Below are 25014 nucleotides of genomic sequence, written 5' to 3' on the forward strand. Positions count from 1 at the left end.
CAAGACTGTCTTAAACGCCTCCCATAGAGTCGCGGCCGACGCAACCGATCCCTCGTTTTCAGCAAAAAAGAGGTCGATGGCCTTGGCTAGGAGATTGCGAGTCTTGGGATTGCGGAAATACCACGGGTTAACAACCGCTGGTCGATCCGACATGGCAACGTCAAAGTCAAAAGAGACCCACAGCGGGGAGTGGTCAGAAATACCCTGTGCTAGAAAACGGGCCTCGGAAACGGCCGGCGCGTGTGCAGCCAATGTTAAAACATAGTCTATCCTAGAAAGACTACCGTGGGCGCCGGAGTGGAAGGAAAAATGATGAAGCGTGGGATGCAAGAGCCGCCAGCTATCTACTAGGCCCATGGTTTCGAGGAAAGACGGCAGCCACAATTGGGAGCCTCGGAGGTCTCTAGGCGGATGGCGGTCCAAGGAGCCGGAGCAAACCGAGTTGAAGTCACCCCCCACTATCAACAAGCCAGCGGGCAAATTTAAAATGGCGCCACCAAGGTCCTGGAAAGTACTAGATTGCAAGCCCGGGGGAACGTAAACTGAAAGTAATTGCAGGGCACGCCCCTCCCATCGTCCCGCCACTGCGGCGTACCTCCCTCTCTCATCGATCACAGTGACGTCGACCTCAAACGGAAGGGACGAACGAACAAGAACTCCCGCCCCTCGAGACCCAGAAGAGAACCCCGAGTGGGCCACCATCTTGTACCCTTTACGATTGAGTGCTTTGCATGTGTTCCCAACCAGATGCGTCTCTTGTAGGAGAACGACATCAGGCATATGGCGTTTAATCAATTGAATCACGACCCCTCTCTTGATACGGTCACCCAACCCGTTAACATTCCAACTGAGGATTCGTAGCTTCTTACCCCCCATCATCGTGTCCCCAGCCCCACCCAACCCCATCAAGCCTCAACCACAAATGAAATTGAACAGTGCGTACAGCCCATTGCCAAAGAGATAGAAAGAGAGAAAAATGAACAAACAAACCAACTTCCCCACCACCACCCCCCACCCTGCACCCCTGCATCAGACTAAAAAGCCCCCCCGACCAGCAGTGTGCCTGTCGCCCCATAAACTAGCCTACAAAAAGTCCCTAGAGGAGTAAGGAATCTCCACAAACCCCTCCCGCCATCCTCCATGTGAGAAACAGGAAAAACTAGCAAAAACGGAATAGCATTGGTAGTAGCAGTCACAGACAGCAGGGCACCAACCGCCACAAGTAGCACATCAGAGATCAGTCCTAGGGATCAATACCACCAGTTGCGCCTCCGGAATGTTCATCGTGTTCTTCCCGGCGTTGCGGCAAAGTGTCCAGCCAGTCACTTGCATTTTCGGCCACATCGAAAAACAGGGCACGGCTCTCATGCTCAATCCGAAGTTTAGCAGGGAACAGCATCGAGTATTTAAAGCCCATGTCTCTCAGGCGTCGTTTCACCCCTGCGAAGCTTTGACGTTGCCTCTGAACGACCCTGGTGAAGTCCGGATAAAAGTGCACCTCAGAGTTCTGGAATTTGAGCGGCCCATGTCTCCTGGACGCTTGAAGGATCACATCTCGGTCTCTAAAGTTGAAGAGCCGGGCAATGATGGGTCTAGGCGCAACACCCAACTTCGGCGGGCCGCCCGGTATCCGGTGGGCACGCTCCACTGAAAAGAAATTGCTCAGGCCAGAAGGTGCGAGATGCGTCTGCACCAAGTCCTCCACAAAAAGGTCCACTGCCGTCTCCTCCGCACCCTCCGGTACACCAATAATACGGGCATTCTGCCGCCTGGCACGTCCTTCAAAGTCTTCCAGCCGTCTAGAAAATTGATCGTTAACCAGTCTCAGGGTCCGGACCTCCGTCTGCAGGTCCGAAACGTCGGTAGTGAGGCTGGAGGTCTTGAGATCGAGAGACTTTACCCGCTCATTAGTCTTTCCCAAGTCAGCCCTAATCAGGGTGAGATCCACGGCCAGAGTGTCCACCTTATGAGTCAGGGCCTCATGTTGTTTCTGCATTTCTGACCGAATTCCCGCGATGGCCCCCATAACGTCACTCAGAGTAGGCTCAGAGCCTTCAGGCGAGCCAGCACGTTGAAAGTCCTTAGATGAGGCCACCGCCGTGGGTGATGTTCGCTGCTGGGCATATCGATCAATTTTGTTCAGCTGCGTCTGAGTCGTCCTGCGAACACCTCTGTTCGACGTCCTGTCGGGGTCCCCTCTGCCAGCCATGATAGATCCAGGGAGAACAAAGGGCGACACCGCCCGATCAAGGAAGCAGATGTATAGAACAAAGGCAAAGTCAGTAAACACAGCAGGCCGATAGCAGGCAACTCCGCAGCCACAAGCACTTCGCCAGCAGGGATCACAAATACCCACTTCGCATTCCAATCATGCGGAGCGTCGGGACAAGCAGCAGCCACCCATGAGACAATGGCGCATCCCTGGCACGGAGTTCAGCTCGACGTAGTTTCGCCTAGGGACCACCGATTCGGAAGCGGAAAGCTGCTCCCGCGTCTGCGACCATTCACCAAGCAGAATCCACTAACGTGGATCAGGATTGTCAGCAGGATATTTGCGGAGGATCGGAGGGTCCGCGGAGCTCCGAGCTTACGCGGCCATCTTGGTCGCCCGCGAAGCTCCTCCTCCTTTGCTGCATAATTAATTCTAGTGGCCCCACAGCAGGCAGCACGTGTTAAAAGTGCTTGTGAATGAAGCAGGGAGACAGTGAAGTTTGCGAACTTTGTTTATTGTTCGTGCAAATCCTGCATTGCCAATCCCTGGTGAGTTGCAGCTACTACTGCTGAAACAAGGCCAATGGAGGTACCTATCGGTGAGGCAGACTGGCCTCAAGGGCAGGGCCAGCCATAGCACTGGTGGTGTCCTGTGCATTAATGTTTGTTAGTGCCACCAAATGACCACCTCTGCCATGGATTCCCTCACTACCACCCTTTAACTTTGCCCCCCAAGTCTCCATAAGCACTCTCTCTCAGATGCATTTAATTTGATTTACAGCGCCACTCATACATTTGTAGGGTGTCAGAGCACTTTACATCACACACATTACACAAAGACAATCAATATGTGTGTAAATCACTGTATAGAAAATGTTACATAAGACTAAGGACTACAAAGTGTAGGAGTCACATGACAACCATACTAGTAGCCGGTATAGTTTTATAGTGATTGGTCTGGAGAAACACAATACCCAGAATTTAAAACGTAATACCATGGTTGGGGGTTCTCCTTAATAATCAGAATTGATTTCTGTCCACAAGAACACTTTTTGGGACATTAGGATAATCAAAGACTGGGGGTGCGGGGGACATAATGCTCTAATTTATACCTTGCAGTTTGTATACAGCTCTTAGATAACAGTTAATAGCTCACTGTTCTAAGTTAGGATTTTACCTTATAAACTGCAAGTAACAAAAGGATCTCTCTGACAAAAGCAGTAGCCCACTGACCTATTTACATTATGTTCACTTTGTGATCTGCAATGCATGGCGCATGTTGTTTGCAGCCGGTACATTAACCCTCTGAGCTACCTTTTCATGATTCAAAACTTCCACTAGACAAAATTCTGATCTCTCTCTAGGAAGAACATTAATCACCAGAGTTATCATGAAATTTTTATTGTTGCCGAAAAGTGCTGGAGACCAGGAAGGAGGCAGCAAGCGTTTTTAAAACCATAATATACTTGCAAACATGATGCCTCCACCTAAAGTCAGCCCCGGTGGGGTCACACTGGTTGCACCGCCCTAGAGCTGGCCCTTCTCAAGGGTCCTGTGATCTCAGTGACTGTTGTTCTAGGGTGTGCTGATTCATAGGCCTGCCCGCAAGACTGGAGGTGAACTTCAGTATGGATAGTGGTGGACAAGCCTTGAAGGTTAACCTACACTTGTCATGCTAGGGTCCAACTGCTTGTGCGAAGATACCAGGACTTCTAAGGTGTTGCGAAGCTTTCTAAGGTCTAGCATGTGATTGTGCTCTGGTGGACTGGTTATTAAGGCTGAACCTGGTTCTCAGTTTCAAATTCAGCAGCTCTGACCATAGTGCCACATCCTCTCCCCCACTGAACACCGTACTGCCCCACTGAGAAAAACTCCCACTGTCTTCAACTACAACCCAATTGTGACCTGCTATAAACACCTGGATGCAGCTCAATTTAAATTACGCACTAGACAAGAGCAATATGCGGCCTACAAAAAAAAAGTAACAACATCCTGGAAAAAGCAAACACTTATAGGGAATGCAAAATTTAGCAAACCATGGGAAATGTAAGCAGGAACAACATGGTTACCTTAATGCTTTTACACTCACTATTCAGAAATCAGTGAGTGCTTTTGCCTGAAAAGTTAAGGACACGACTACAGGGCCCTGAATGGACCCATTTCAATGGCCATTGCTTATATCCTTACAAAACGTAAGCAGTATGGTAAAAAGACCACATCCCTGGACGCAGAGCCGCAGCACACATTTTGTTTTCCAATCCACACATTGCAGTACCTCCAGGATTGGTGCACTAGCTCCAAGCCCGGGGAAAACACAGACAAGAAAACAAAAATAGCGCTTCACTGGCAAACTCTGTAAAACGGGCGCTAATGTGTTTCAGTGTGAATAAAATCAGTTTTGCCGGTTTGCTACCACTCTGATTTACTTTATTTAGTTATTTATCTATTTTTCATATTTTTAGCCTTTTATTCCCAATGCTGCACTTTGGAATTAAAAGGCAACATTTCCAGCAAAAGCGTCTCTTTTTGGATCCATTTCACAGGGAAGCAAATAAAAGAAAGGAGAGGAAAGAGAGTGAGAACCCCGTCTTGAAGTCATGGTTTTCATGGGCGTCCGCAGAGGGGGCATGGAGGGTTCCTCCAGGGGGGGGGGGGCAAGCGCTCCTCCTTGCCCCCCCCCCCTTGCGGGTGCCAATGCAGGGATCTATGTAACAAAAGCAGTGACTCTTGATCTATATTACGTACAATATAAATCCATTAACCCTCTAAAGTAGCTTCAATTACAATCGGTGTGCCACCAATTTCGTAAGGAAGAGCAGCACTGCTGTCACGTTTCCCGTGTTGACAATTACTTAGCGGCGGATGAGATTTTGCAATAAATAATTCATACGTTCACTGTCTTTCACTCCACTACTCCTGTGCCAGGTCCTCATGTCTCCATCTTAAAGACTCTGTTCGGGTTTGCAACAACCCCCCCCCCCCCCTCCTCCCCCCAAAGAGTCCCATAGGGTAATTATTAATTTCCATTGTGATCGCCCTAAAACACCATTCTCAGTACGCCGCACCCCAATTACCACGGATTTCATGTTCTCATTATACATCATCTGAATGTGGTTATATAAGAGTGAAATGCGCACATTTTTTTACACTTCACAGGCCGGTTATTTTGCCTTTGTTTCTGTCACTTTCTACTCTTTTGTTTCTATACTTAGCTTACGTTGTTCTTCGTTCTCATGCCTTCTGCGCCCGTCTCTGCTCTTCGTTATCTCTACTCATTCATTGGTTTCTCTGCCTCTCTGATTTTCTCGCTCTCATTTCATATCTCTCTTCCCTCTACCTTTTTTTTCTGATTGCTTGTGTCGACCAACCGCACTTCTTTCCATTCCCAGTCATTGTCCTCTTCCACTTTTTCTGTGCCCATGTATCTTTATTCCTCCCTCCCACCTGTGCACTCCTTTTGTCTTTCTCTCCCTTGTACCCCTTCCATTTCACCTCTCGCCTATAATATAGTTAAATTATTTACCTCCCTTTTTTGTATGTATTTCTTGTAACCCCTCCCTTTTAATCTGCCCTGTTTCGGCGTATCTCCTTTTCGTCTCTCGCCTGTGTCTCCATCTCCTTCCCAGTATATTCTTTTCCTCCACCTCTTCTTTCTCTCCGTGTGCACTCTCACCCACTCCCCTTCCATGTGCTGGTCGCAGGTTCGTTGCCCCTGTATACTTGCCGTAGGTGTACTCCCCTCCCACACCCTCTCTCTCTCCTTCTAGTTGGGAGGTACTCCCCTCCCGGCACATGAAGGAATCTCTGTCACAGGGACAGCATCCCTACCTCCGTTACCGTGGCAACCCCCGGGAGTGCGGAGCCTGCGCCTCCTCCCGCCGAGGGTGAGTGTTGCGGAGCCCTCATGGAGCTGCTGCCCGAGCCTGGGGCCCATCAGGGGGACACCCCTCCCTCCCCCCGGAGCCCCTCTCCCCCGGACAGTCCTACTCCTCCGGGCAGCCCAGCTCTCCTGGACGAAGAACCAGGGACCCCTCCGGGCAGCACTTCCCCTCCAGGCAGCCCGCCTCTGCCCACCGACCACGGCGACCCCTTGACCCCGCCGCGCAGCCCTCCCCCGCCGGAAGAAGACGGCGACCTCCCGGACGGGTAAGAGACGGGAACAGTTTCAGAGCGGGATGACGGGCTGAGAGGTGTGAAGTGCTCGCGACTATTAATAGCGCGTTCCTTCAGAAGGCGCGGAGCCCGCGCGATCTGCGGCCGCTGAATACCTCTCACCCTCGCCTGCCTCCCTGGCATTCTTTAGTATCATTTTGCAGCACTGACTCTCATCTTTCCTGCTCACCTTCCTTTACTTATCTTTTTTCGCCCTGTCTCTCTTCGTTTATCTCCTAAGCATTGCCCCATCCTATTTATTTTCTCGCACTTAACTCATCTTCCACCTTCCTCTCTTTCTCAGCCGCCCTCCTCATTTCGCTCCATATTATTTCTCTTCTGTTTCACTTGTTCTCATTCTCCATCTTGCTGGTTTTATTTCTCTCCGCTTTTTTCTATCCCCTACCCCCTTCATCTATTCACCCCCTCCCCCTTTTCATCCCTCCTCTGTTTCTTATCCATCTTCTTGTTATTTATCGCATTTACCCAATATTTTTCTTTCTCATCTTCTACTCTTTCTCTCTTTATTTCTCTCCCTTCATTCCCCCACATTATTTCTCACACGTTCTCTTTACTCCACACGCGTCCGTTTATCCTCGCCTCCGCCTCTCCTCACACCGCTATCTGTTTATTTCCATCGCTATAGCTTGTTCGTATCCCGCACACCTGCCTTTTTGCCTGCACCCTTCGCTTGTGCTCGTTCCCCTGACTTTTCTTGTTGGCTCCCACTCACTTTTTGTCATGCGGTGCCTTTTACTAACTGCCAATCCTTTCTGTGTATTGCTCACCGCTTGCTCCGATGTGTCGCTCTCTCTCCCCATCCCATTCACGCGGCTTCTCTTCCCTCCCCTTCCTCTCTCACTTGGCCTGTCAACCTCTCTCTGCATGCCTCCGTTCTCCCTTTCTGCACACCATGGTGCTGCCACCACTTCCCTAATATGTTTTGAACGATTCTGGCTATAGGGAAGCATGGCACCAAACGGACAGTCTCTGGTCTCTTCTCTGGCCTCAGTCGGTGGTCTTTTTTCTTGTTAATGTACCTGTGAGTTTCTGAACTCTGCACATCGCCTGCACCTTACGTTATACCGCCCCAGGGTGCTATCAGTAGATGTCAGTCTGCCCACGCGCCCCGTTGCCTCCCATGCGCCCGTCCTAACCAGGAGCTGCCCGAACGCTGTGCAGAGACTTGTGTGGTGTACTGCGCGCAGCGCGTGCTGCTGTCAGCGGCTCTTCTGATAGGCCAGGATCACCCCTGCGCGCGGTACAGCAACAGCAGTGCGAATGTCGTCTACTCCCTGACTGAACATACCTCAGAGCAGCGGTTCGTATCCCGGGTCCGCAGCATCCACACAGTTAGACTGAAACCTTTTAGAAATGTAAATACAATAATCCGATTCATATAGTGTATGTATACATAAAAAAGGAAAATAGAAAACATAAAATATTACAGAGCTCTGTTTAATGTAAAGAAATTTTAAACCCGAGGCTCAAAATTAAGTTGGTAACCTTAATTTGGGAGAAGTACAAGAAACAGAATATAGCATGGACTATTGGCTTCCTCAACTGAAGCACTGTAAGCGCCACCAAAGGGGCAATCTAGCATATTGCTTTTTATATTAGAAATAAAACAGCATTTTGAAAAGATGCAGCTTTCTCTTTAAAATTATACTTTCGATTTGTGTATGCTTTATGATTAAATAATACAATTCATAATTTGACAACTTGTTTGATTTGCACTTTTGTGCATTGTTTTAAGAGTCAAATCGTCGAAATTGATTAGGCCTGGCCTCCTGGCTTTCATTATGTTGAGTGGTCAAAGGGTTAAGGACCACTCCCCGAGAGCCCTATACAGACTCCATTACCATGCCTAGATAGGGCTGAAATTCCCCATGCTTGTTACTTGCTGTTGAGAGTAAATGGTAAGGGCAGCTCTTTTGAGGAAGTGGTTGGTGTTGACCAGCCCGTGCCATTTGCAGGTGGATCTGAGCTTGCTCTTCGGAATACCTAAGTAGACAGCAGCAAAGACCCCATGCTAAGGTCTTTGAAGAGGCCCCTCCAGCCTAGAACTCGACATAGGCGGAGTTCAAAAAGCATATATAGCGATCGGGAAACTGACCCTGAATCCCAGTGTTATATCTATCTCATCTCTAGATATCCCTAAAAAATGACACAGTATATGGATTCTGGGCTTGCTCAAGGATGGGCTGAAGCAAATATTAATATTGGCTCTAATTAGACAGGTTTCCAAATCGGATAGATTTTTTTAGACCACATCCTTATCTGGAGGCGTCTCATTGAGAAATCCTCATTCAATAGGGACAGTCGTCTGTCTGGGCCAATACTCATTCAAGCGCAGGCCTTTGCCTCCCCATACTGTAGGTTACTATGGTATGCCCGGCTGGTCAAGGGGTAGGAACAGGCGCTATTAGGCCTGATTGAAATAATATATACAGACCCCCACCCCATGATCAGTTTCAGTGGAAGGGATTATTGCAGGACAAGCTTTGTAAAACTAACCAGGATGCCTGGCGGGGCTCGACACTTGAGCTCATATTCTTCTTCCAGTACATTACTATAGCTCCCAAAGTAAACTCTTCTTGGAATTGTGATGCAACAAAATGGACACTCGGAGGATCGATTCACTGCTTGAAGCTGAATCACAGCAACCCTACGTCGTACCACGAAAGGTATCCAAAATAACTAGAGAGGTCTGAGTATTTCGAGACAAAATACCTCACGTTAAATAGGTCTAAAAGTTAAAATGGGTATTTTGGGAGAGGAGCTGAAAAGGAAAACAAACTGAAGTAATTAATAATGAATGACCTCATTTAGCGCTTGGTTAATGGGATACACTCTCACTAGATGTCCCGTCCGCTATGCTGCAAGTGCATACTCTAAAGCAGGCCGTATGCGAAAGTTTTCAGAGTAATGGTAAATGCCCTCAGCATGTCAAACAAGCTGAGATAAGGGAGTCGGCTATGGTAATGTATGGCAGTGACCTCTGGGGTCACTGCCAGGGTGATATCCCTAGAAAAGGTGCAATCATAAATACCCCCAAATGCACACCTGTGATCCCTCTAAGAGTAGAGCTAACAGCTGCCTCTAAGGCATCTAAAATGCAGGCCCGAGTTCTAAGCTTGGAAAGGGATGGGGCCACTCCTGAATCCAGAGCTGTTGAGGGAGGGATAGGGCGACCCGCTACAAATGAGAGTATTTTTAGTTGCGGCATGCAGTGAACACTTTTGAGGCATGAGGCATTTTTAAGGAACTAGGGGATGATTACTCTGTGCCTCATAGGAAGTTGTTCTACAAGGTGCTGCAATACAGGAAACTATGTAACTGATGAATATCTGGGAGGCCAAGGAGAGCTCTATGGGATCATGTACAGCGGTCGGATACCCTAAAGGGTCATGTTCGCGCTATATAAAACTCAATAAATAAAACTAAAAAAGATTGAATATATAAAAAGATAATCCCACTCAACCATGAGAGAAATTGGCATTATTTCTCATTTCTATTAATTTGTCAGAACCTGGCAAATCCCTTTGTAAAATGAGATTAAATGGTGTGCAGCCTTTAGCAGACAGCACTTACAGCTGGAATGACTCACAAACTGCAAAGCTATTCAGTATTTACTGCCTGGGAGGGGTAGAGAATCTGCCACACTGAGAACAATTTTGAGGTGATAAACCTGAGAAGGAATTTACTGCATAATATTGGTCGCTCCGTTTTGCAAGCAGAAGTGACGAGCAGCAACACTTATAGGCGCTATGCGAGTTGTTAGCTGCTTTTATGACCAGAAGTGGATGCAGTGGAATTGTATCAATGCATCACTGAAATCCCTCTTGTTCTGGGAACTAGCAAGTTACTCAGTTGAGGAATTTACAAAGTGTTATTAGTTAAAAATACCGTCTACTTGGAAGGCTATTTTGAATAACTATCTAGAGTATTATATTTTTAGAGTATGTGTTGCATGATGACTAAATTGACTGGATGACATTTGTTTCAAAGGCTTTCAGAATTACGGATTTTTTCTACGAAATTGCAATGTGATTCAGCAGAAGGCATCTTATTGTACTTTTGCTTTAAACAATTATGCTACAGCAACATATGAGGGATAACATGTTTAGTAAATCAAACATTCCCCCCCAGTCAAGAGATCTGGGTTAAACCCATGGTTCTTTTGCTCACTTCGCACCACAGTTTGGACCCAGCCATGTGCAAATCAGTCTTGACCCTGCTCCTCAAGGGAACAGTCCAGACTGAACTGCCAAGCCAGGTCCTTACTGGATGGAAACTAGCATCCTGGGACCTGTTTCAGGGTTTCACCCCTCATCAGCCAGGCTAGCTTGATTCCAATGGCACAGCGAGCAAAGGACCCACGTCTGGGCATACTCATCCCACTTAGGGTGAAAAGTGCTACAGCAAAAAATGATGGATTTAGTTCCAGATCTCTATATTGGGCTGAATGTTTGACATTGTTCAGCATTCTGTCCATCAATTGTTCTTTTTGCGGTTTACTGTACAAGGCATTACCCAGCTGAGCAGCCCTCCCGGAGAAATCTACCCTTTTCAATACCACTCTTCATTCTATATGTACGGCTGGTGGAAATAAGAATGTCCCACTGGTCAGACCATACATTCTAGGTACTTGCCACAGAGTTCATGTGTTGTACAATGTGCAAATATCAACAAAAAGTCTGGTTTCTAGGGCAAACAGATCAAACGCTACAACAAACTTTGGCAAAGCCAATAGGGCTAGCGCCTGCTGCCAGCCTTTTGATATTTCTTATTTTGTTCTCTCAGGGGTTTTGCAAAACTTTGGGAAGCTGCTGGCCCTACATCAATCTAAAAAAATCATTGGCCGAAGGCAAGAATACTTTTTTAGGCTAAAAAATCTGGCTTTTGGGATAACTCAGAACTGCCCGACACCACCCATAACCTCCCCTCCTCCAGGACCTTGAGATCCTCATGGGTGAGTAGTGCGTTTCACAAATCCCTGATTGATCGAAAATCACAAATTACCATGGATGTCCCTTACAATGAAGGGAACAACTTTGTGTTTGTTTGTGCTTCTTGATGAAAGGGCAGTATGCCGTAATTCACAGTGAAGTCAGCCAATGACTGAAGTGGGCTGACACGTTTCCCCAGAATGCATGCTGGAGTGAAAATAAAAATGTCTTGGCTAATGGTCAACTTAAAAAGCTAATCGCTCTGTCATTGGCTTGCAAATACTTTTTTTGTAATGTTTTCTGTAAATCATTATTGCAGACTGATAGAGAGGTTTGCTAAGACAGAGAGGCTTGGAAAGAAAGCTAGAGAGGCGTTCAAAGACAGAAAGAGAGGTAGACAGATTTGGAAAAACAGATGTAGATAGATTTGGAAAGTGGTAGATAGGGTTGAAAAGATAAATTAGAGCTAGGATTGCTAAAATGGATATAGACATCTATATAGATAGTCAGAAAAACAGGGTTACATAGGCAGACATACAGACACCTAACCAATAGAGTTGCAAAAATAGATAGATAGATAGATAGATAGATAGATAGATAGATAGATAGATAGATAGATAGATAGATAGATAGATAGATAGATAGATAGATAGATAAACATGTGTATAGACAGGCAGGGAGACAGATCAGCAGGTAGATAGACAGGCTGTTAGACCGGCAGATTGATAGGCAGACAGGTAGTTAAATAGACTGACAGGTAGACAGCTAGAAAGGCAGCTATTTACACAGACAGAGAGCTATATATATATAATCTGGATATGTACCAGGATTTGATGGTAGAGGATCTTAAAAAACTGTATATTAATACCAACAAGAGGAGCCAAGCCATTGCACGACAAAACCAAAGTTACAATCTCCTGATTAAGAAATTGAAATCAGATGACAATCTAGTAGTGAAGCAGGCAGATAAGGGGGGCAACATTGTCCTATGGGCACGTGATAAATACATGGCTGAAGCCGAGAAACAACTCAGTGACACTGCCTGTTACCGAAAAACAAACATCACTACTATCAGAACGGCTTGGAATGACCTCAATGCCAAACTCATGGGCTGGCGTAGCTGTGGATTGATCACTTTGGATGAATTTAAATTCCTTAAAAAGGAATTCCCTGTGATTCCCACATTTTTACCTTTTGCCTAAGGTCCACAAGGATCCACTAGTTCCACCTGGGAGACCGATAATATCGGCAATTGACAGCGCGACCGAAAACTTGTCCAGGTACATTGATTTCTTTTTACAGGAATGGGTTAAAGGATTGCATTCTTACATAAAAGATACAACTGACTTCTTGTGTAAATTATCCCAGCAAAGTTGGAATGATGATTACTTACTAATGACATTGGACATTTGTTCTCTGTACATGTCTATCAGGCATACAGACGGCTTAAAGGCAACACAATTCTTTCTGAATAAACGCCCCATACATAACACACAGCACAACAAGATGCTTATGGGGATGCTGAATATATGTCTACAACAGAACTTTTTTACGTTTGGGGGCCAGGCCTATCAACAATTAAGAGGGGTGGCCACGGGGTCTTGCTTCTCCCCCAGCTTCGCGTGTCTACACATGGAGCTGTGGGAGGAGCAGACCCTAATGGGACAGCACAGAACAACAATGGAACAACATGCAATATTGTACCTCAGGTATATTGATGATTTGTTTTTTATCTGGAGGGGTTCAATGAAAAGTGCTGCTGATTTTGTTGATAGGTTGAATGTAAATGATTTAAACCTTCAATTTACCTCAACGATTAGTAATGTTTCAGTTAATTTTCTGGATGTAGAAGTGTATGTTAAGAACAGCAAAATAGAAACTAAACTACACAGAAAGGTCACCGCTGGTAACACTTTGTTACATGCCTCTAGCAACCATCCTCGCCACCTCATTCACAGCATTCCCTACGGGGAGATGTTGCGAATAAAGCGTATTTGTAGCACTGAGGAAGAATGTAAAGTAGCTCAACTTCAGTGTAAAATGCGTTTTTTGGAGAGAGGCTACAGCCATAAAATGGTAGATGAGGCCATTAAGAAAACAGCAAAACTGAGAAGAGAATAGTTACTAGGAATTTGTCCTATCCCTACTACTGTAATTGAAACTACAACTACATTGAAAGAGAAAATGCAGTGTAGGGCTATTGTCACATATAGTCAACAACATGCTGAGATTCGCAGGATTTTTTCTAAAAACTGGAATCTTGTACAAGGAGATCCAGTTATTGGTGATCTAGTGAAAAACAGACCAGAGATCACATTTAGGAAGTCATCCTCGCTAGGCAGTGCTATTGTTAGCAACACTTTGGACGTTCCCAAGAAGTGGTGGGAACGTATCACAGGTTTTAAAAAATTTCAAGACTGTAAAGCCTGCAAGCACACCATCAATAAAACCCATTATGTAAGTCCTTTCCGTGATAAACCTATTGCCATTAGACAGAAGCTGGGGTGCAAGACGAAATTTGTGGTATATATATTAGTGTGCCCATGTGGCCTACAATATGTGGGGAGCACACGTCTTCCCACCCACAAGCGCATCCTACAGCATCTAAGAGCGATCTCTGGAAAGGACCAAACCTACCCAGTAGCGAGGCATTTCGAGAAATGCCATCAGAGCAACCCAGATCTGCTACAATATTACCTGGTGGACCCCGTCCTATCTTTGAGGAGGGGGGAGACAGAGATGGCAAATTGCGTCTAATGCAAACCCGATACATCCTCGAATTAAACAGCAATGGTGTTTCTTGCTGGCAATCATACAGTTGATGAAATGCCTTAAGATCCATATGAATGTGTTCGGCAGCCTGCACTTTAAATAAGAGTTTTAAGAACATGAGTTTTAATTTTAGTTGCACAGTCACTTTAATTTATGTTGGTACTAACGACCCTCAGGGAAGTAACCGGCAAGATATATACATAATATATTTCGGATAGTTGACAACAGGTATCATCATCACCCACTTGGGTACAATTTTCTTATACACCGTTTTAAGTCACTCAACTCCCAGAATAGCATATCACAAATTATGTAACATCTGGAGTCCTAGTCTCGTGCAAACAACATAAACAAAAAAATAATAGACTTTGTCTAGGACTCATGAGGCTTGATCAATGGATTTTTATTCATGATAACCATTGTAAATAACTAAATATTTATTGTATATTGTGTAAATACATGAATTTAGGATTTGGTCTTTAAAAACAACTTTTTTTAGAATTTTTCTTAACTGCTATTTATAAGTTTTGCCTCTTCTTGCACACTCATTCTACAACTATGACATCAACTGTTTACATATAATGTCAATATAAAATGACGTAGTAACTTTACTTGGGATGTGACTATGGTGTAAATAGGGCACTGCGCCCTTGATGTTAATCTGATGTATACCCCTTTAATTTAAACAGGATGTACTACCGATCATGTGATTACCTTTGCTATTTATGCTACTTCCTTCCTTCTTTACATGACATGTGATCAAGCCTCGGCTGAGGTGAAACGCGTCATGGCGACTGGTGGGCTGTTATTCATCACGAATAAAAAGCACTGAGAACGAGAGCACGGAGTCTGTGGCTTTACTCAACTTTCTGTTTTGCAGCGTGGGCGTGGGCTGTGCTGTTTCGGACTTAACGTGAATATATATATATATATATATATATATATATATATTCCAACCTTTCGTCCCCGTTTCAAAGAACGACGTCCAAGCCTCCAATGTATTTCGAACTGGATTTATTTCACATCCCACAAGAGTGGGATGTGAAATAAATCCAGTTCGAAATACATTGGAGGCTTGGACGTCGTTCTTTGAAACGGGGACGAAAGGTTGGAGTATTTTGGGACTGGCGATCCCGTCCAAAGCCCGCCGCTGTAAGGGGCCAACACAGCTTAAGCGCCAAAAACTCGGCTGGAATATATATATATATATATATATATATATAGGGTTGCTAAGATAGATAGCTGGGGTTGTGTAGATAGATAGACCTACTGACAGATTGGCAGACCGATAGAGCTGTGACGATCGATAGGCAGACAGGTAAATAGATAGACAGGTAGGTAGACAGACCGACAGGTAGATATATAGACATGTAGGTAGAAAAGCAGGTAGACAGAAAGACATAATAGGACTGGTAAGTAGATAAGTAGATAGGTAGAAAGGCAGATAGGGTTTTAAATATAGAGTGATAATATTTGGTGATAATATTTGGAGAGGATGTAGCCCTACTGCTAGAGCAGGTGACATCGAAGCTGGGGAACCCGGGTCGAGTCTCGGCTACGACGCTCAACATTCTGTGATTATGGGCAAGTCACTTAATCTCCCAGTGCCTAAGAAAAAAATGAATGTGTCCTTGCATAACAAAACTGGTCCTATGTAAAGCACTCTGATACCCGATTTCTCAGGTCTAGTTCGCGTTATGGCTACTTCCCATCGGAGCTGCAGGCCCGCTACCCTGACGGAATTCCATTTCAGGTGACTGATAGGAGAAATATGACTTTCCGTGACACACGTCGTTGGGAGAACTTTCCTGGCCAAGGACAAGTGGTTGGAGGGTCATTGTCAGCAGGCGACAGCACACTTGAAACCAGCGAGATACCTGGGCCTAAGCTCTCCATGGATCAGTTTCTGAACAAGCTTCCCAGAGCAGTGGTCAAGGGTGGGCAGGTCTTGGATATCAGAGGGGCAATTCAAGAACATCTACAGGGATCTGATGGAGCCAAGAAACCCAGTGTTACACTTGTGGACACCCCAGCTCCTACTGCACTTCAAGACAGGTTGAAGGTGGAAGAACAGAACCGGCCACCGACTGCGCCAAACTTGACCACGCTGCGAGTGAAATCAGAACACGGGGACCAGACGTACATCGTGAAGATGCTTTTCACAGAAACTATTACAGATCTCCGTACCTACCTGGATGCACACCGGCTGCCCGGGGCGCGCTCTTATGACATCATCAGCACGTTCCCCCAGCACGTGTACAGTGATGGATCCAAAACCTTGCAAGAGTGTGGGCTCATTCCCAACGCCACGCTTCTCCTGCAGAGCAAGAAAGCACAAGGAGTGCATGCAAGTCCGCAGGTGTAGCTGTGAGGATTCCAAAATAAACGTTTTTGTTTAAAAAAAAAAAAAACTCTAAAAAAAAAAAAAGAAAGATGGATAGACAGTTAGATGGATGGATATATAGAAATAAAATTAGAATATACAACACATCTTTAATTAGTAATATATTTTTAAAATGTCTATTATATGCACAACATAAGAGAGGTAAAAGCAAACTAGAGAGCCACATAAGCAAGACAAATTGGCTACATTTGTTTATAAATATAATTGTAGTCTTCAATTAAAATCCATACCGTTATGACATACAAGAGAGCAGTTATAAATGCTAGTCTTCAATACTGGGAGATTGTTTGTGCCCCATGCATGGGCAATATTACACGTCTCCACCCTTGCTGCCAATGCCAACCAGATCCTCTGATGCCTCGTCCAGGTGTCCTCCCCTGACACCATCAGGAGAAGCCACTTAGTCCCCAGGGGAATGGTCGAAGACAAAATTTGGGACATTACCACAGTGACCCCCCTCCAGAAGGCCTGAATCCGTGGGCACTCCCAAAGGATGTGTCTGAAGGTGCCTTCCGGTTGATTCCACGGAGGCACAGTGGTGTGTCTGCTCTACATATTTTATGTAAGAGTAATAAGACCTATGAAGAATCCTGAGCTGGACCGACCTGAACCTAGTTCTCATTTCTATCTCCCATGTGCTCTGGATGGCCTCCACCCAGTCCTCATCATCCAAGTCACCAAGGTCAGCTGTCCCTGCGTCTCTCAGCATTCCCAACGGGTCAGGAGAGTTGTAAAGGAGATTTTGGAAGATTGTGGATATCTCTTTTCAGGGATGGAGTCAAGGAGCAGATGGTCCTCCAGAGGCGATGCCTCTGGTAATGTCTCCCCCTCCCACATATGGCATCGCAAGGCGTGCCCCTGTCGAAGGGATCTATAGCTCTCTGTCTCCACCATTTAAAATTCTTGATGAAGGATTACGAAATTTATCATGGCCTAGTTCCTCCAAATTTCACCGAGATGTTCTATCCCAGTCAATGCCCAACCTGAGAAACGCACCATGGCCCAACCTCATCAAGTGCATTACTATGTCACAAAGGGGTCCCGCAAGTGAGCCACCCGTCTAGCCCAAACTCTAAGCTTCTTTCCATACTCTGACCACTGACTTGGTATGGGTCGGTAGGTCGCACGCTATTTAGAGTGCAGAGGCGCCTCGCATCTCGCGGTTCCCAAACCATCTCAATCTACATGGTACGCCGGTTCCTGATTGTCCAAAAAGCCCAGTCGTGGATCACTAGCAGCTGTGCAGCCCAATGATATTTCCTGATGTCAGGGATCACCAAACCACTGTCATAGACTCCTCACTGTAGTTTCTTCAGCGCAATACGCGGGCTTCCAGCTCCCCAGAGGAGTAGCCTGACTTTGTACTCCACTTGTTGAAAGAACTCATGCAGGACAGGAAATGGGGTATTGTTAAGCACGTAGAGGAGGCGCAGAAGGGACATTATTCTATAGAGGGCCGCCCTCCCCCTCAGAGTGGCTAGTACCGCCAGTGAGCCACGTCTCTCCGGAGTCTGTCCAACTGAGGCAATATATTTCTATTCATTAAGCCCAGAGGTGACTTAAATGTAGAGGTACTGGAAGCCCTCCAGCACTATTGGTGTTGCACAGTCAGATGGAACTCGCAGTACCGCAACTGCCAAAGGAAAGATAAGAGATTTGCTCCAATGTATCCAGTAGCCCGAATAGCTACCGAAGAAGTCAAAGAACTATAGTATTCTAGCTACCGATTGGCACAGATGTGCAGCGTATAGCAGGACATCGTCTGGATATAGCAAGACGCGTTCCTGCCACCGTCTGAAATCCTTTTATAAAGGGGTCTTGAAGAATCTAGGCCAGAAGCAGCTTCAGTGACAATGCATGGATGAGAGGGGACAACACTGCCGGGTACCCATATTTTGGGCGGAGGCACAAGAGGTTGCCCCACTGAACCGCACCTGGGCCAATGGTGCCTGATACAGGAGTCTGATTCAGCCCAGGAACCTCGGACCAAAGCCCGATCTGTCAAATGTAGCGAAGAGGTATGATCATTCTATGCTATCAAAGGACATTTTTGGATCTAAGGATAATAGTATTGCCTACTCCATTTGGAGTGATCCAGTAATATGCAGGGCGCCATAGAGGCACCTCAGGCTGAATCTAGTGCTTCTGTGTGGCATGAAGTGGGATCGGTCAAGGTGTATAATGAAGGTGATAACCTCGTGAAGCCTGGTGGCCCGGACTTTGGCCAAAGCCTTGACCTCCACATTCAATAAAGAGATTGGTCTGTAAGAGCCAGAGTCTGACTGGGGCTTTCCCTTTTTATGCATGACTACTATGGTCACGGTACGCTGATATTCTGGAAGGGAACCCTCCTTTGTGAGCTGCCTTAAACATATCTAGCATGGGCGTGGCAAGTTTGTCAGTAAGTCCCTTATAAAGTTCCACTGGTAATCCATTCGGTCTCACTGCCTTCCCAGATTGTAAACTCCGCAGAGAAACAGTCAGTTCCTCCACCGTCAGATCTGCCTCCAGGGTCTCTCTAGCCTCCTCACTAAGTTTCTAAAGCATAATATCTCTCAGAAAGTCTGCACAGTCCTCCGCAGTTCTGGTTGTTACTAAGCTGTATTGGTCCCCGTCATAGACCGCAAAAGTTGCTGCTATAGCAACATTCGACATCCACAGGACACCTGTTTTATCTATTATCTAGCACCCAGGAGAGTACCCTTTACCTCTTATCTATCGAGGCCAACAATTTACTGACCTTGTCACCCACATCATAGAGGCAACGCTGCTTCACCAATGTGCGGCTCCTTGCTGTGTTCGCCACTAAAACACAGAGTTCGTGTTGGCGTAAATGCAGCTGGCGGCAAAGGCCGGAGTCCCTTCCGCCTGACTCCTGATCTCCAGAGCAGCTATGGCCCTCTCAATGGCCTCTCACTGCAATTTAAATTCTTTTTTCTTCCCTGCTATCATCGCCGGAGCCTTGCTGCGTATTACTGCTTTATTTGCCTACCCTGAGGTGCAAGCCGACCTAACTGTCCCCTGATTTTCTTTAAAGTAGAAATCTGTATGGGCCCTAAGCTTTCCTTTTACACTCTTGTGTTTGAGGTACCAGGGGTCTATTCAGGTGGCTAGAATTATGTCTCCTGTCAGCCACAGGCAACATTGAACAATAAAGTGAAAACAAAAACTAGCTTCTGTGCAGATGTCTCCTTGTGAAAGAGCAAAATGCAGTCACTCAAAATGAAGGTGGCCAGTAGCTGAATTAGGCTCACCCACTGCCTCATGCTGGTAGCAGTAGTGGGAGGAAAAGCCCCTTTAAGTGAGTATATTACACATATAATTTCAGTACATTCAAAAAGCTAATTCCAGACCTAAAAAGGTGCTACGAATAGTGCTGCATGTCTGTTGACCCCTTGGAAAGATTAACTGGCCACTATTCAGTTGCTAGAGGTTGACCTTCCCCTATGAAGTGAAACTGGAACCCAGACAGTATTAGTGAGTATCAAAATGAAAAAAATGAGAAATAATACTGCCAAAGAATGTATTGCATTATGCAACAGTTTGTATTTTCTTGCTGCATAATTTAGTTAACTCTACTGCATATATTAGGCCTCCATTGCTACATAATTTCATTAGCCATGACTATAGTTATGAGCTATTGCAAAGGCCCTTGGTTGGTCCGTACTGAGAATTTAAAGAATTTTGTATAGGAATTAGGTTCTGGAAAGTCCATTCTATGGCTCAACAGCTGTTCTCCCCAAACTTAATTTCTTTCTTCTCTGGCTATTATTTTACTGAGCTGTGACATAATTGATTAAGGCAAGTATTATAGTTTAAACTTGACCTGATAGCAATTTCTACATAAATGATATAGTTCCCTTGCCTGGTGATAGGTTTCCACTAGACGCAACATTCTTGTCAGGAAACCTAAATGCATGGATGGAAGGAAGAACAAATGACCTGAATCAATTTGACGACCTTGCTGCAATAATGATTGCATTGTATAACAACAAGAGAGAGAGGGAAAATAGGCACTCTTAGACCCCCTGTAGATCAATAAACAACAACGAAAGAGTGACTATAGTGCAACCAGGAGAACCCTGGTTGTACACAACAGCGAGGGACACCCACCAGTGTTTGTAAAAGAACCCTCACTCACGACCTGGTCGGTGACATGCTTCATCATGGGGTTCCACCAGAGAGGCCGAATGCCTCCCTGGTGTCCTTCTACGCCTGGTTTACAGCGAAGCAGGATGTTGAGATACGTGTGTACGTGATGGTGAGAAGAAAAGTGAGTATTAAAAGGTGACTGGTTCTGGCCTATCAACTAATTTATTAAAGGCTGACCAATGACCATTAAAAGAAGTGAGACGGATATCAACTAGTTCAATAATGTAACCAGTATCATCCGATTTAGGTGTATAAAATTGGTCAACATGTTTCTGCTTGTAAATGCAATTAGCGAACCATTCTTCAGGACCTACTATATGTTCCACGGTGGTATGCGCACCCTAAGGCGCACCCTAACCTGAGAAACAATTTATGTAGTACAACTCACAGTTATACCGGTGTGGTCTTACGTAGAGTCGTAGACCATTAGAGCCTGAAACATAAAATCAACAAAAAGACATACATGTATTTATCCAAAAGTCAGTTATGAAACATAAAGCAGGTTACTAACAGAAATACAGGCAGTATTGTCCCATGCTGTAATTGTGCAAAAAAAGTGTATTAATGTACAAGACATATATACTGGAATGTCTAGAGGAATATCGCAAACCACTTGGACTGTGTGTCTCTTTCTAGACCTGTTTAGAGAGATGTAAGTCTATATTGGGCTTGTTAACAACATGAATTATGTGTGTAACAGGATCGAACAACCATCCGACTAAAAGAATACAAGTAGTTCTCACAGAGCTCAAGATATCGCTGGCGACAAAATTAATTCGAAGTGCTCATTAAAAATTCCTATAATCCCTTGTTCTGAATCGGGATCAGGAAAAACGTGCACAAATTGCAAACACAAACACAACATTACGAAGAAAAAAGGCTTACATTAACTTATGAAGCTGATCGCTTCATGGGTCCAGCAGGGAGGGGAAGCAAACACCAGGGTATCTGAAAGAACGGACAAATCTGAGTTACAAGCCCGTCAGAGACCCGGTAGCAAAAGTAGGGGAAATATAGCCCTCCCATGTATTAACTTACTTCCCAGATCGTGCGCACCAGTAGTGGACCTAAGTCGGTCCTCCCTGGCCCGAATATTATCGTTTGTGAATTCTTCCGGGTACAAATGCAACTGCGCGGTCACGTGATTACGTAAAACAGCGTGTGACGCGAGTTGTCAGATAGGCGGGGAGTTTTTAAACAACTAGAACGTTGCCCCATTTGTATTAGCAATTGAACAAGACAGAAACAACTTTATTAGTATGAAACACACGAACGGTGCCGAGTCTGCTGAGTATGTACTACTAACCAATCTTCCCTAACCGTCTTCAAGAAACACCTGAAGACCTGGCTTTTCTCCAAGGCATATTAGGGGCTGCGCCGTTAGTTGCTTCCTGGTTCATCCATCTGGTAATGTGGACTCTCTGTTTGTTTGTTGGCGCCTTGATGCCTCTTGGTGCTAAGTTTTGCGCGGTATAAAAATGCTATTCGTTCATTCATTCATATGCTTAATTAAGTCAGAATTCTATTCCCATTACCTTCAAGCCAAATAAATATTATTTTAAACTAGCGATGGTCTTATAAATCGTCCTTACTTTAAATAATGGGAATATCTGGTGTGACCCTAAAGGACGAGCTAGTTATGGGTCTTAAGCATGTATGAAGCACAGCTGGTAGGTGGTATTAAAACTACAATATGCCAGCCTTTGCATCTTGATCAGCTATCGTCCTACTTAACGCTTAACAGAGGAAACGTGTAATGCTGCTTAGCGTATCAAGTAAAAGCTCTCTCCATGGGATCTGAAAGAGCTTTCTCTTTTGTATGCACACGGTAGTGCACCAGAAATAGTAAGCCTGGGAACAAACAAAACCCACCACCACTATCATAACAAGAGTCCACACGAGGATCATGATGTTAAAATTGGGATATACAGAGAACACATTTTTTCTCATAAAGATATTAAGAGAACACACTTTAGAACCACAGAAACTGACTGCTCGGTTGAAGAAGCACAGATCAACGTTTCAGGACAGAGCCCCATGGGATATTGTCGTTAAGTCCCATTAGGTGGGTAGATAATCGATAAATCCACCTTTGTTCTTTTTGTTGATTTCATGTTGCAGGCTCTAATGGTCTACGACTCTACGCGAGACCACACCGGTATAACTGTGAGTTGTACTACATAAATTGTTCCTCAGGTCAGGGTGCGCCTTAGGGTGCGCATACCATACCGGCAAAATGCTTGAAAAAATAATCCAGCGGCAGCTTAATAAATTTATTGAAGACAGCGGCGCCCTACATGAAACTCAGTCGGGCTTTAGGGCCGGCTTCAGCACTGAGACGGCCCTCATTGAGGTTGCCGAATCTATCAGATGGTCCTTAGATTCAGGGGCATCAGCAATGCTGGTGCTCCTGGATCTATCAGCTGCTTTTGATACTGTAGATCACAGCAGACTGCTGACCCGACTTAAGGACATTGGCATTGGAGACAAAGCCCTCAACTGGCTACTCTCCTACCTCTCTAATCGTTCCCAGAAAGTGGCCCTGGGCCCCTTCTCTTCTGGACCAAAAAATCTCTGGTGTGGCGTCCCACAGGGGTCGGCACTCAGCCCCCTGCTGTTTAATGTCTATTTGGCCCCGCTTTTCACCTTGATTGCCAAATGGGGGGTCAAGGCAATATCCTATGCGGACGACACGCAATTAGTCTTCCCATACACAGACACGTCCGAGGCAGCATTCAGCAAAATCAGGGGCTGTCTGCAAGACGTGGCCAAATGGATGAATACCAACAAACTCAAAATGAACGCGAGCAAAACGGAGGTGCTATTCTTTGGAAACTCCAAACATCCCCCTCCGGATCTGTGGTGGCCAACGGAAATGGGCCCTGCCCCATCTCCCAGCTCCCATGCAAAAAATTTAGGAGTAAAATGGGATGAGAATTTGTCTTTCTTGCCGCATATACAACAGCTCACCGCGGGCTGCCTGCATAAACTTAAAAATTTGCGGAAATTTCTGCCTCTGCTACCAGTCGAGTGCCGGAAAACGGTTGTTCATGCAACAATCACTTCCCGACTCGATTACTCTAACGGCCTCTATCTTGGTCTACCTAAATATGCGGTGCAACGCCTACAAATCGTGCAGAATGCGGCTGCGAGATTAATAAAACGGATCCCTTTCAGGCAGCACATCTCTCCGCATCTGCACGAGCTGCATTGGCTACCAGTGGCAAGCAGAATTAAGTTCAAAGTGTTAACCCTGGCTTTTAGAGCGCTAAAAGGCACGTGTCCAAACTATCTGAAACTCCGACTCCCCCGCTACCACCAAAAACGTGAGCTGCGCTCCAACTCCCTACTCAAGCTAATTGTACCGCGCGTAAGGAAAGCTAGACTTGGAGGCAGGTCCTTTTCGGCCGGCACGGCGAAACTCTGGAATACCCTGCCCCCTGCCATCCAATCTGCCACGTCAGAAGCAAGCTTTAGGAAACTCCTAAAAACCTGGCTTTTTATGCAATAACTCTGCCCCCCTCCTGACTACTTACTCTTGCTGTGGGACTCGTTAGCGCCGGGACACCTCCCCAGAGGTAGCTGTTCGCGCTCAATAAGTTTCTGTATTATTATTATTATTATTATTACCACCGTGGAAAATATAGTAGGTCCTGAAGAATGCTTAGCTCATTGCATTTACAAGCAGAAACATGTTGACCAATTTTACACACCTAAATCGGATGTTACTGGTTACATTATTGAACTAGTTGATATCCGTCTCACTTTTTTTAATGGTTATTGGTCAGCCTTTAATAAATTAGTTGATAGGCCAGAACCAGTCACCTTTTAATACTTACTTTTCTTTTCACCATCACGTACACACGCATCTCAACATCCTGCTCTGCTGTAAACCAGGCGTAGAAGCACACCAGGGAGGCATTCAGCCTTTCTGGTGCAAACCCATGATGAAGCATGTCACCGACCAGGTCGGTGAGTGAGGGTTCTTTTACAAACACTGGTGGGTGTCCCTTGCTGTTGTGTCCAACCAGGGTTTTCCTGGTTGCACTATAGTCACTCTTTCGTTGTTGTTTATTAGCAATAATGATTGCCCCATCGTGATATGATCTAGTGTCAAACAGCCATGGGGGACAGACAACTTGCAAAAAATATTCAGAAACATGATCCTATTGAGCTTAATGGTGGATCGCGTGCTTACACACTGGCAGATACAACCCATAACTCATTTGGATCATTTAACAAAAGTGGAGTGTACCTTTGTATTCTATGCATTGTGGGATACTGTAGATGGTTTATGTAAATGGTTCACAGAACAGAAAGCTAATATTTCCCACAAAAGATGCTCTTTAGAGATGGAAAAGGCAGACTCCT

At 45.5% G+C, this 25014-nt stretch overlaps 2 protein-coding genes across 4 annotated transcripts in view; both read left to right on the top strand.

Moving 5' to 3' along the window:
• The window catches only part of NGEF (neuronal guanine nucleotide exchange factor), a 917586-nt gene that overhangs the window by 200641 nt on the left and 691931 nt on the right, over window positions 1–25014 (top strand). Inside the window, exon 1 of one of the 3 annotated variants that reach the window (XM_086943848.1) lies at window positions 5933–6357. The exons of the other annotated variants lie outside the window; for them this stretch is intronic. Coding sequence (XP_086799974.1) covers window positions 6116–6357 — 242 coding nt within the window. The 5' untranslated portion in view covers window positions 5933–6115. Of the gene's footprint in view, window positions 1–5932; window positions 6358–25014 lie in introns of those variants that run through there. 3 annotated transcript variants of the gene reach the window in all.
• On the top strand, window positions 12948–16503 carry LOC147683410 (UBX domain-containing protein 11-like). Its single transcript, XM_086944676.1, has 2 exons — window positions 12948–13024; window positions 15771–16503. The coding sequence occupies exons 1-2, from the start codon at window positions 12948–12950 to the stop codon at window positions 16450–16452; spliced, it is 759 nt and encodes a 252-aa protein (XP_086800802.1). The 3' UTR covers window positions 16453–16503.

This window comes from Lissotriton vulgaris, chromosome 11, assembly GCF_964263255.1.
Source record: "Lissotriton vulgaris chromosome 11, aLisVul1.2, whole genome shotgun sequence".
Lineage (NCBI taxonomy): Eukaryota > Metazoa > Chordata > Amphibia > Caudata > Salamandridae > Lissotriton > Lissotriton vulgaris.

Coding starts and splice junctions, on each gene's coding strand:
- LOC147683410 (XM_086944676.1), top strand. CDS start 12,948: ATGGAGCTGTGGGAGGAGCAGACCCTAATGGGACAGCACAGAACAACA. Junction 13,025..15,770: donor CATGCAATATTGTACCTCAG/GTATATTGATGA, acceptor CCGATTTCTCAG/GTCTAGTTCGCGTTATGGCT.